The 11365-nt window shown below is 38.4% G+C and overlaps 1 protein-coding gene across 2 annotated transcripts; it reads right to left on the minus strand.

The window, feature by feature from the left end:
• Window positions 1-11: 11 nt before the first annotated feature.
• On the minus strand, window positions 12-10435 carry slc7a6 (solute carrier family 7 member 6). Of its 2 annotated transcripts, none has more exons than XM_085412762.1 (10): window positions 10311-10435; window positions 5842-6424; window positions 5626-5751; window positions 4331-4475; window positions 4091-4214; window positions 3894-3997; window positions 3667-3763; window positions 3244-3393; window positions 2694-2877; window positions 12-2598 (listed from the first exon to the last, which is right to left on the minus strand). In XM_085412762.1, exons 2-10 carry the CDS (start codon window positions 6329-6331, stop codon window positions 2531-2533), a joined length of 1488 nt encoding a protein of 495 aa, XP_085268888.1. In that variant the 5' UTR covers window positions 6332-6424; window positions 10311-10435; the 3' UTR covers window positions 12-2530. The 2 variants fall into 2 exon arrangements, with proteins under 2 accessions (XP_085268888.1, XP_085268809.1); XM_085412683.1 differs by having other exon boundaries at window positions 10139-10391.
• Window positions 10436-11365: the final 930 nt, after the last annotated feature.

An 11365-nucleotide genomic window follows, 5' to 3' on the forward strand; every position in this document is an offset into this window, starting at 1 on the left:
CTTTTCACTGTGTCACAGAAACATGTATTAAAAAATAAATAAACAACTTGAATAAAAATGTAAGCAGCAAAGTGTATGAAACAAGGCCATGAGCGAAGCTGGTTTGGACCACGTAGTTGTTTGCCAACAATATACCCACCAATACAACATCACTGTAGTTCTCACCAAAGGGAGGAAAGCAGCAGTAAGATGAGCTCAGTAGTAGAACAGAATCAATACAATACCCATAGTTCATTAGATCAGAATTGTACAGCTCATGCAGCACCACCTGAGGCAAATGTTCCAATAGCTCGACTACCATGGTGAACATGACATCAATGATGATGATGACAATGACAGTGGAGACAAATATAATTTAGATCAATTACCCCAGTTGCTAAGAAAGCTTTCTACTTCCCTTTCCAAAAATAACCTTTTACTCTGTATGTTGTGTAGCTGAGACTAGACGGAATATAAGCCAAGAAAGAAATCCCATCTTATGAATGCTACGTGTAGCAGACTACATGTAGCATGCATAACATTTTATGACAGTTCATAAATTCATGTAAAAGTATCCTGATAACACCTGGAAGCTTTGAAAATAAACATGACCGTTTGTGCTTTTGTTCTGCGCCATAAATGTAATGTTGTTGATTCAAAATAATGATTAATAACTATATATTATGATAACTTGTTCGAAAATTCCTGACAGTCATTTTGATTGCTTAGAAAAGTCTCCAAATGAACAGCCACTATACTGTAGTGCAATTATAAACATCTGGATTAGAAATCAAGTAAAAACAGATGGTTTAAAATACTAAAGAATGTATATCTAATGCTCATCCTGTAATTTTTGTCCTGCTTCACTCAATTTCTCATTTTTGCTTTTAGTTAGTTACATTTGCTAGTCGAAAACATGTGGTTTAATGTTAAAATGCAGTGAGTCAAAAATAGCTATGAGACTAAACAGGGCACAACAGGATTGGACTCCTGTGCAGCTGCTGGAGCTGATCAGGCCCACTGAAAATTTAACTAAAAATGCTAATCAATCTTAATGAAACTAACTTCAAGCTGCACAGAGCAGATGAAACAGCAGGACGTCTGCTGAACATTTAGTCTAATTTCAAAATGGAAGACCCTGAACAGACTGAATGCTTTGCTTATGAAATGTTCCCGGTGTTTTTCAAGCCAGGCAAAAGATGTCACATACACAGACACACCCTTTATATTCCTGGGATAAAACCAGTCTCAGGATCATACCTCTGAGACAGGAACCGCTTTGACTAAACAGCAGTATTTGATGTACTCAGAATTAGACTGATCAATTGAGCTTCTTTTATCCATATCGCCCTGTAAAAAAAAACAAAGCAACCTCTATTATAAAACATCTACCTTGCCAAGTCACACATATTTCTACATATAATTCCACAATTCGCTACATCTTGCTTAAGATGATGGCCATTGCTGTGCAGCAAATCAATAACAGTGATCGCTCTGTGATGTTTACTCAGAATGTCCCAGGTTTATATCTGTAAGCCAGCTAGACTAGCTGTTTTTTCTGCAACTTTTCTCATTTGCAGTCAGGTTTTGACAGGACAGATCATTTAAAATAATAATTATGGAATTTTACAGACAATTTTCAAAAGCCATAAAGCAGCTACGTGCATACAACAACAGCTAGCAGACTGGACTAAAACTAAAGCTCCAAATCTGACCAAGGCACAAATCTGAAACTAAAAGTTTCTCTTTTGAGATGAAATGAAGATTCTGAGATACAAGATGTCTGGAGCATAGTTTACTTTAGGAGACAGGATGTGCAGAAGTTCCACAACTGGACTAAAGATGTGGAATGAACAAAGTGTCTGTGTGGACATGATTAAGAACAAAAAGAAATAGTGCATATTAGTTATGTGTTTCAAAAATAACAACAGTGGGTTTAAAAAAAAAAAAAAAAAAAAAAAGGCTTACAGCATCTCATACTGTGAAACAGGGTGAGTTACACTAAACCCACCTCAGCTGGTCAGCTTGAAACACTCAAGAGTCACTGAATTCAACACATGGAAAACATGTTATGTTGGTTGAAAAAAAAAAAAAAAACAGCAAGAAACTGCAAGCAATGAGGCCAAGAGTAAATAAAGGCAATGACATTACAGGGATGAGTCACTGTCCTCAAATAGCAGTAGTAGTATTTTCTCCCCTTCTTCATTAGAAAATAAATAAGACCAATAGTTTAGATCAATGTTAAACACACTCACACCTTTTAGTTAGAACCCAGGAGAGAATATTAACCTGCATTATGCTCTGGTCCCTGCAGTCATGTTCATAGCACCAGTGAAGTCTCAAAGGCATATACTGTTTAAAAGGCATATAGTATATAAAATTACCTGCTAAACTTAATAAGGATTAATAATAAATAAACTGCATAACCACCTCTCTACTGCACCTTGAAATGTTTTCCCAGAACAAAAATCTTTGTTTGTTTTATACAGCTGAAGGCCACATCTGTTGGCTGTGAGGATGCACAAACTCCTGGGTTTTAAAGTGTAACAGTCTATTGACTTTTGTCCATCTCAGTCAGCACACAGAAGCAGGTGTACTGGGTGAAGTCAGTCAGAGAACCTGCAGAAAACAGACAACACCATGTTGGTTAGTTGACTCAGGTGAAGTTAAGTGAAAATGACAAATCCTTCTTGCTTCCCATGTAGTGCACTCACGCAGCAGCTTAGTGATGACAGGTGGTCGTTTGGACTCTGGCAGGTAGACACCCAGGAAGTAGACTGGAACACCAGACAGGGCAATGGCAATGCCGATCAGGGAGTTGATGGTGTCGCTGTAGAGAGGAACTGCCACCAGGAAAATGGTACAGAGGCAGAACACCACCGGGTATAATAATGAGAGCTGCAGAGAGAGTCACGAGTTCAAAAACAGATCCTCCTAAATAAAAACATAGTATGAAAATATTTGCTTCATCATTATTATTTTGGATTTTATATGAGTAAACCTACACTGTGACATTCTTCATACCTCAGCATAACATCCATCCAGTTACTGTAACTTTACTTATTAGTGAAACATTCAGCCTAATGTTGGCAAAGCAGAAAAGTGTGTGTAGAAGCTGTTTTTTTTTTCTAAAGCATTAAATAAAACCAAATTAAATCTGTTTCATTACTTTTAATACTATAATTACATATAATTAAAATGAGTCACCCACATTCTAACATTACATGCATTATATTCAAACTGAACATGGAAAACCTGAGATACCTTAAGAGGTCTGGGTCTGTCTGGCTCCTTCATGCGGAGGTAGATCTGGCCAGCGATGGACAGCCCCATGAAGAACCAGTAGCTAAAGCTGTAGTAATTGATAAGCTGGAAGACGTCTTCCACTGTCAGGTAGATCAGTGACATGACACACTGGACAGCAGACGGGGAAAATGACACCAGAATCTGAGTTTGTGTCATAGTTTGAGCAAGTACAATAGAACAAGTGTGCCAAGGGCCCCTTATGGTTTACGGCCTATGATAGCAGTTTGTATTATATCCTTTTATTTCCCAACACAAGAAATGAAACTGACACCCTTGAGTTTCAATAATGCAATCAAGGAGTAGTAATCACAGGATTCCCAGTGAGCTGTTATTAAGTAGGAGTTTCTTCCACCACTATAATCTGCATTTCTATTTACATACATTGAAGATCAGAGCAGGAATCGGAGTGAATCTCTGTATATGGATCATGGACAGAGCATCTGGAAGGTGACCCTCACGAGATCCCACAAAGAACAACCTGGACACAAAGGATACCATTTCTGCCATTTAAAGATAAATCAACCCGTAAAAATAAATGGTTAAAAAAAAGAAATCACCACAGTATATTTATTGCACTTCTTAAATCATTGCATATTTGTTTGTTCTACCTGGATGCAGCTATAATAGATGCATTGAGGCCTCCATAGCAGGACAAAGCCACAGCAATGGGAATGGTCCAGCTCATTACACCAAGCGTGTGATCAGCAAACGTCTAAGCAGTAAACAGAAACTGGTTCAACAACTTAAACTCAAACACAAGCATAGTTTTCCATTTCATTAGCTACTTTTCAGTTTGTTTACTCACCACTGCAACTGCATCACTGGCCAGTATAGCACTGACATCCAGAACAGCATAATAGGCAACATTAGTGAGGATGTAAATAATGGTGACAATCGGCATAGAGATGGCAATCGCCATGGGCAGGTTCCTGGAAAAACGGGGTATTTGATCAGGCTGAGTATTTTTGTCACATCTTTTCTACTGAGGAAAATAATAATAATATTATTAAAAAAAAAAAAAAAAAACACTGAAAAGAAAATGTACTTTTCAGGACTTTTGATCTCCTCAGTTACAAAGTTGAGAGTGTCCCAGCCAGAGTAAGAGAACAGGGCAGAGTACAGCGCCAATGCAATGTCACCGGGGTCGGTAGATGATCCCTGAAAGGATGATTCGAAGTTGCCTGTGTAGCCTAAAATGGAAACATGACAATCAAAGCAACAGTCTGTGAAATCTCATTGCATTCAAATTAACAGTGATAAGATGCCACAGATACACAGCATTAGGTGTTCTGGCGAGAAGTATGTTGATGGTTCCCGAGATTTCAGTTTGGTTTGTAGCACCAAGCAGTTATAAAAGGATTCTGAGGACACATTCGTATGGTAATTAGTAGCTGACTTGAGGTAGCCCCTGCTTTATCACTCACTTTATTCTAAATGAACCTGTAATTTTCAAAATTTTATACCATATTCATTACGACATTGAACTTGCGATTAAGACCATAAAGTCCTTAGGAAAATGTTTACTGAAGCAATATCCAGAGTCAATTTGTCATAAACTTTCATGCAAAGATCTCTGCTTTACTCCTAAGCAGAAGTGTTATTATTTCTGAAGGCACTGCTGACCTTCAGAAATAATAACAATCTAAAGCAATCCATTAATCAGGATTAATGCATATCAATATGATTATACAGACCTTATCATTAATTGACTTTTTCTTTGGAACTGGAAGGATTCTCGTTTCTGTTTATAGTTTGGGTTTGTTCACCAAACACATTACAGTAGACTTTGTGTGGATGAAGTTAATCAGTCTTTGTACTGATCAAAAGAAGGACTTGAGACTGGTGGCTGCCATCTGATGATTTAGATTTTTTTTTTAACTTGTTTTTTTAATAGTGTGCATTTGCAGGCGATGACCACCACAGAGAAGAGGAAGACATCTTGACTTTACTTGAAGACTCCATAAATAGTTGTTGGCCTGACCAGGTAAACTAGAGAACTATCCAATGAGTTCCAAGACTGCTTTTGCATTGGGTTTGCTTTAAAACCTGGAGGATACATTCATTTTTATGAAAGTTCTGTACTATTTCAAGAATGGGTTTACAGCTACACTGTTAACTTTCTTCAGCTGCACTGATAATTCAGGACTGAAGTCCTGATTTAAAAGTTCCTAACTGACAAATAGACATTCCATGAATTATGCGTCCAAAACAAAATTAATTTTCCTGACACCTAGAAAACCTCCAACAAGCACTAAAGCCAAGGGATCATCTGTCTGTGGATGTTATTTAATCATAATTTCCAAACTACATGAAAAGGTGAGTACTGTCGTCACCACTCACCTTGGCATAGCTTGACGATGCCAGTGACTATAATGACGATCAGGGCTGCCACCTTAGCGTAGGTGAAAATGTCCTGAACACGGGTGCCCCACTTTACATACGCAGAGTTGATGAATGTCAGCAGGCCTGGAAAGAGAGGAACACTTACTACTGCAGAAAAGGCTAGATAGATATGAGCAGACAGAAGTTGGATATAAACAGAACTAAAGTACTTACAAACACATGCTGCAGCAATGAGCCTGGATGCCGCATACGGTGGCTCACATGTTGGAAAGAGCGGCTGCACCAGGTAGTTTGCAAATGTGATGGCTATGACTGCCTGGCTCGTGGGCTCAATAATCAACAGAGATGTCCACAAACGAATAAATGCAATAAAACCACCAAATGACTCCAGTATGTATGCATAAGAGGCTCCTGATTTGGTGATTGTGGTGCCCAGCTCAGCATAACAAAGGGCCCCAATTACTGAGAACAGACCTCCAATCGCCCAGATGACTAGTGAGAGTCCGTAAGAGGCACTGTAAATGAGGACACCCTTCGGGGACACGAAGATCCCAGAGCCTATCATGTTTCCTACGATCAGACTGACTCCATTAAGCAATGAGATCTCTTTTTTAAGCTGCATGCTCACTTTGGGTGTTTCCAAAAAGGTAGAAGAGTCACCAGAATTGCCATTCATCTTCTTGGACTCTTCACGGTTGGCCATGGTGCCGCTGCAACAGGGCAAAACCAGCAAGAACTGAAGACCGGCTGTGTGTGCTACAGTCCCTTGTCAATTTCTGAGAACCTCTGAAACAACCTGTCCAACAGAACCAGAAGAAGAAAATTCTTATTGGTAAAGTAGAGAGTAAATAAGATAAGATAAGATAAGATAAGATAAGATAAGATAAGATAAGATAAGATAAGATAAGATAAGATAAGATAAGATAAGATAAGATAAGATAAGATAAGATAAGATAAGATAAGATAAGATAAGATAAGATAAGATAACCTTTATTAGTCCCACACGTGGGAAATTTGTTTTGTCACAGCAGGAAGTGGACAGTGCAAAAGTTATGACGCAAAAATTAGAATACAATAAGAATAAATACAGTACACAGCTGTACAGAATAGAATAAAATAATATACTATATACAGTAGAATAAAATAGAATAAAAATATACAATAAGATAAAAATAGAATACGAATACTATATACAACTGAGTAAAAATACAACGATGCCAGAAAAGATTATTGCACTTAGTCTTATTGCACATGTGTGGATGTGTGTGTTTGTTCAATTAAAGTCTTTGTTGTAGAGTCTGACAGCAGTGGGGAGGAAAGACCTGCGAAATCTCTCCGTCCCACACCGTGGGTGCCGCAGTCTCCCACTGAAGGAGCTGCTCAGTGCTGTCACAGTCTGCTGCATGGGGTGGGAGATGTTGTCCAACAGGGATGACAGCTTAGCCGCCGTTCTCCTGTCACTCACCACCTCCACTGGTTCCAGAGGGCATCCTAGAACAGAGCTGGCCCTTCGGATCACCCTGTTCAGTCTCTTCCTGTCCCCAGCAGAGATGCTGCCGCCCCAGCAGACCACACCATAAAAGATAGCAGAAGCCACCACAGAGTCATAGAAGGTCTTCAGGAGTGGGCCCTCCACCCCAAACGACCTGAGTCTCCGCAGCAGGTACAGCCTGCTCTGCCCTTTCCTGTAGAGGGCGTCTGAGTTATGAGTCCAGTCCAGTCTGTTGTTCAGATGAACACCAAGGTACCTGTAGCTGTCCACAGCCTCAATGTCCATACCCAAAATAAATTCTCAGCAGTCAGAGAAATGTCCAGTGATTGATTTTCAGGGTATCACTTATTGCCAGAGATAGTCAAGTGGAGAAACATAATTTATAAGGCTATGACATGGACCTTTTTCATTGTGCATGGAGGATGCTGAAGGTTGTTCAGCCTTTAACTTCTGTTAAAAGGGAAATAATTATTTAAAAATAAAAACCAAATTAGAAATTATAAGGCTGCAAAAGTAGTCTGAATATGGGAGAAGCAGTTTAGAATATCAGTGGCTTTCTGTGTTGTCAGTGTGGAATGTGCAATTTACAGCTCAATTACATGACCACAACTTGATATGATGAGCTGCTTATTAACTCTTATTATATTCTGCATTAATCATCATTAATGGGCAGCTGCTTGTGCCTGTGTGCATGCGAGGTACATGCTTCACTTCAATCATTAGGCATCTGTTCCTCACGCACAACCTGGCCAGCACACCACCTGTTTACCTCATGATAATTTAACAATCAATGAGTCAAACAAGGTCACAGCTGTTGACTCATCACTCAACAACAGAGGAGATAGAGCTGCCTTCATGGCTGCGTTAAGCTGCCTGTGCCTCATTAAAGCAAAGGGTGACGGTGGTGTGAATCTCCATATGTGCGAAATGCAACAGGTATCATGCAACTCTGCTAACGATCCTGAAGATTACACAACACAAGAAGGATTCAGCATTCAAAGAGAGTTAAAACTAAACAGGCATCCCTTGGAGATCTTTTCATGCAATGGTGATATTCTGGATTTCAACTGACTTTCTCCCTGTGGTTTCAAAAGAAGGCTAAAATATAAAAATAACAACAAAGTACACTGCGTAGTAGGTCAACTGTCCAATGTTAAGAAACACTTGACTACTGTATATACAGAAGATTTTTCCAAGCACAATATATCCAACTGTTAGATTGTTTGACTGAACTGAATCCATATCCATGTTATTTTTATCCATTAGATAATCAGTACTGTACATCAAGCTTCAGTAACTGCAACCCCAAAGCTGGTTTAAAATCGGTAGCATTCAAATCAAATCACATCTAATTTATTTCTATAGCACATTTAAAAGCAACAGAGTTGACCAAAGTGCTTCACAATTAGTTAAAAACATGAGAAAACAATAAAAATAAAAAAAACAAATACAGATGAATTATGTAAGGCAAAGACAATGTATAACATAAAAACAAAATAAACATATTGTTTTGTTTTCCACATTGGAAACGGTGGCTAAAAAATAAGGTTGGTAACAAAAATGTTTATTGTTAAGGAAAATCGCTGCATTTCAGAGGAAAATTGTGTTCATGAACCAAGTAGTTGCATCCTCATTCACTTCATATTCTTTTGATTAACAGACCCAAAAAACCATAACCAATAGTTAGCCGAATCCTGCTTTTGAAGATCTGTTTTGTAAAAGAATCAAGAAATATTCCCATGAGAACTATTTCAAAATTGCTTCCAAGCTTTCTTATATTTTGCCTTACAGTTGTACATTGCGCAACAAAGACGTGATGGCAAGGAGGGTAGTTTTTATAGAAGAAAAATGACCAGGAATTAGTAGGTGAAATGAATCATACTGAAATCTATCTGTACACATCATGTATTCTACTGGTCTCAACAAGTATGTAAGCATGCCAGCATGTTCTGCAATTACAACAAAAAAAGGTTTTATCTGTCCTTGCATTCCATTCAAGATGTGTGTTCAGCAGTGCAGGAGGAGCTACAGGCAGGTAAACACGATAACAGACAGTCCCTAGTAACAAAAGCAAGCAGGGCTTTTAGGGTTTGTTTGTTTTTTTGTTTGCTGTAGTCACAATATGTCTATTGTTTTATATAATTATTAGAGTGGACCACCGTAACAATCTTTAATTTTGGTTTTTTGGTTTCTAAAACGCGGTACTGTTGTGCTGAGCAAAAGCAGCACGTTCAATGACACGTTATTCCCTCCTTTGTGAAATACATTTGTTGGAAATCTAATAAATAATGATGTGAATTTTTTTTCTTCTTAAATTAAATCTGTAAAATGTTGTTTTTAAGGCTAGAGAATTAACCTATATACGGATATGATCTAATAGCTCTCTTGCCAGTCCCCTGCCTACCTCAAAGTCAAAATAAAACATCTGTCAACGCAAAACAGCAGCAGCCGGTGTTTTCTTCCTAAAACAATAACCTTACTTCCGCTTAAGACTTTCAAAATAAAGTTACAACCATCTAGTGAATCTCTGGTAGAAAAGGGCTTTCTCTATTTTCTCGCACATTCTCTCTTTATTTTTCAAGGCAACCTTGCTACATTTTGTTGTCAATTTTATCAGTCAAATCCACGTTCATCAGGTTCTTCGTTACTAAGCATTTACCTCAATTCAAAAACGAAAATGCGTGCGCGGTGAATAATGATATATAGTAAACGAACAAAAAAGTGTAACAATTAATAAAATGGAAAAAATTGGTCTAGTTTACCTTAATGTTAAAAACAGTTAGAACATGAGACTATCCAAATTATATTAGCCTGTTAGCTTATTGTTTGAGCCGACTCACTGCATATCATAGCTTTGATTTCTTTGAGAAAAACCATGAAGTTGCTTTTTTCTTTGTTTTGTTTTTCCCTAACAGCAGAAATTCCCCATCTTTTATCAAGCGACACAGCTTTAATTTCTCACGAATTTAATTGGCTAATTGTAATTTTGGCTTTAATTTTGAATGCGGAGCTTCTTACCTCCTGTACCGTCTCGCCTCTTTGCGGCTAGCTTGTAGCAAACGGACTCCCCCTTTCTCCCGTTTCTCTGTCTAAATTCAGATAGTGCTAAAACTTCCGAACACGAACACATTTAACATAAACTATGCCCGCTAAGTGACGACGGGTTCAGAGCCGTGCTTCCCAGTGGTACCTGTGCTGGTTTTCCTCCTGTCTAATGATTTTGACAGCTGGCCAGCAGTGCGTCCTCATCACCCAGTAAACAACCGGCTGCTGCTCAGGAGGAGACGTCGTCACGTGATCTTGCAGTATTTTTGGCTCTTCGTATACAACTGCGCATACCCATGATCGACATATCATTGTTCCGATACCAAAGAGGGACTAATTGTGTTTACACTGAGGCAAAAAAGATGACAAAAAGTCATCACAGGATGCTACAAATAATAGTATCATCAAGTTGTTGCTGTCATGTTCCTAATCACTTCTCTCAGTTATATTGGCCCCTTGGCACTTGATGTGAGTGTGTAAAAAGCACATGTGTAATTAGAGCATTCCTGTTAGAAGCATGGGGCAGAGGGGTACTTGAACAGAATGTGCCAATATTCTGTTAGTGAGATGTCAGGTGATGAAACAAATGTATCCATGTCAGCACACCCGCAAAAATCCAGGACACATTCATAGCTGTAGACCTTTTGTGCAATGCATAAAAAACAAAGTAGTGTATTACAAAATAACTTTAAGTGATGGGTCTTGTTTCCTAAACAGCAAAAACCATGAAAGGCTCACCACAGAGCAAGTAACTGCTGGCAGCCAAAAACAACCAGTCATAAGTTATTTATTAATGCAACAGTACCGGTAACCTTTTGAGCTCTGATGCCTCACATCACGAGGGTCCTGGGGAGTTTGCATATTTTCACCATGTGCTAGTTTCAAATTCTTTGATTAAACTCAAAATGTGATCTTTTAAGCTTCAAGGAATTATACATGCAATTTCAATAATCGTTTTATCCTTTAAACACTAAAATTGACCAATTATGAATTTGAACAATGATTTTAAGACTTGATTTTGGCACAATGTGTATATATAGCAGCTGGATGGCATAGTGGTAACACTACTTCCCTCCTGACCAGGGTGTCTGTATCCAATAGGGGTCGCCAGGCTAGGGCCTGCATATTTAATATAATGTATTATTATTCCTTTCAATAGGGAAAGTCAGTGTGAAGTGTTCTGTTTTATTTAGTTTATTA

Source organism: Rhamphochromis longiceps, linkage group LG1 (assembly GCF_057381845.1).
Source record: "Rhamphochromis longiceps isolate RC_006_pf linkage group LG1, R_longiceps_female_GT1.1, whole genome shotgun sequence".
NCBI classification, from domain to species: domain Eukaryota; kingdom Metazoa; phylum Chordata; class Actinopteri; order Cichliformes; family Cichlidae; genus Rhamphochromis; species Rhamphochromis longiceps.

What these genes read in the sequence shown, in the direction of transcription:
- slc7a6 (XM_085412762.1), bottom strand. Translation starts at nt 6,331, where the DNA reads ATGGCCAACCGTGAAGAGTCCAAGAAGATGAATGGCAATTCTGGTGAC. An exon ending in GAGATCAAAAGTCCTGAAAA is followed by an intron (nt 4,215 to 4,330) that starts GTACATTTTCTT and finishes CCGTTTTTCCAG; the next exon opens with GAACCTGCCCATGGCGATTG. An exon ending in TGTCATCACTAAGCTGCTGC is followed by an intron (nt 2,599 to 2,693) that starts GTGAGTGCACTA and finishes TGTTTTCTGCAG; the next exon opens with GTTCTCTGACTGACTTCACC.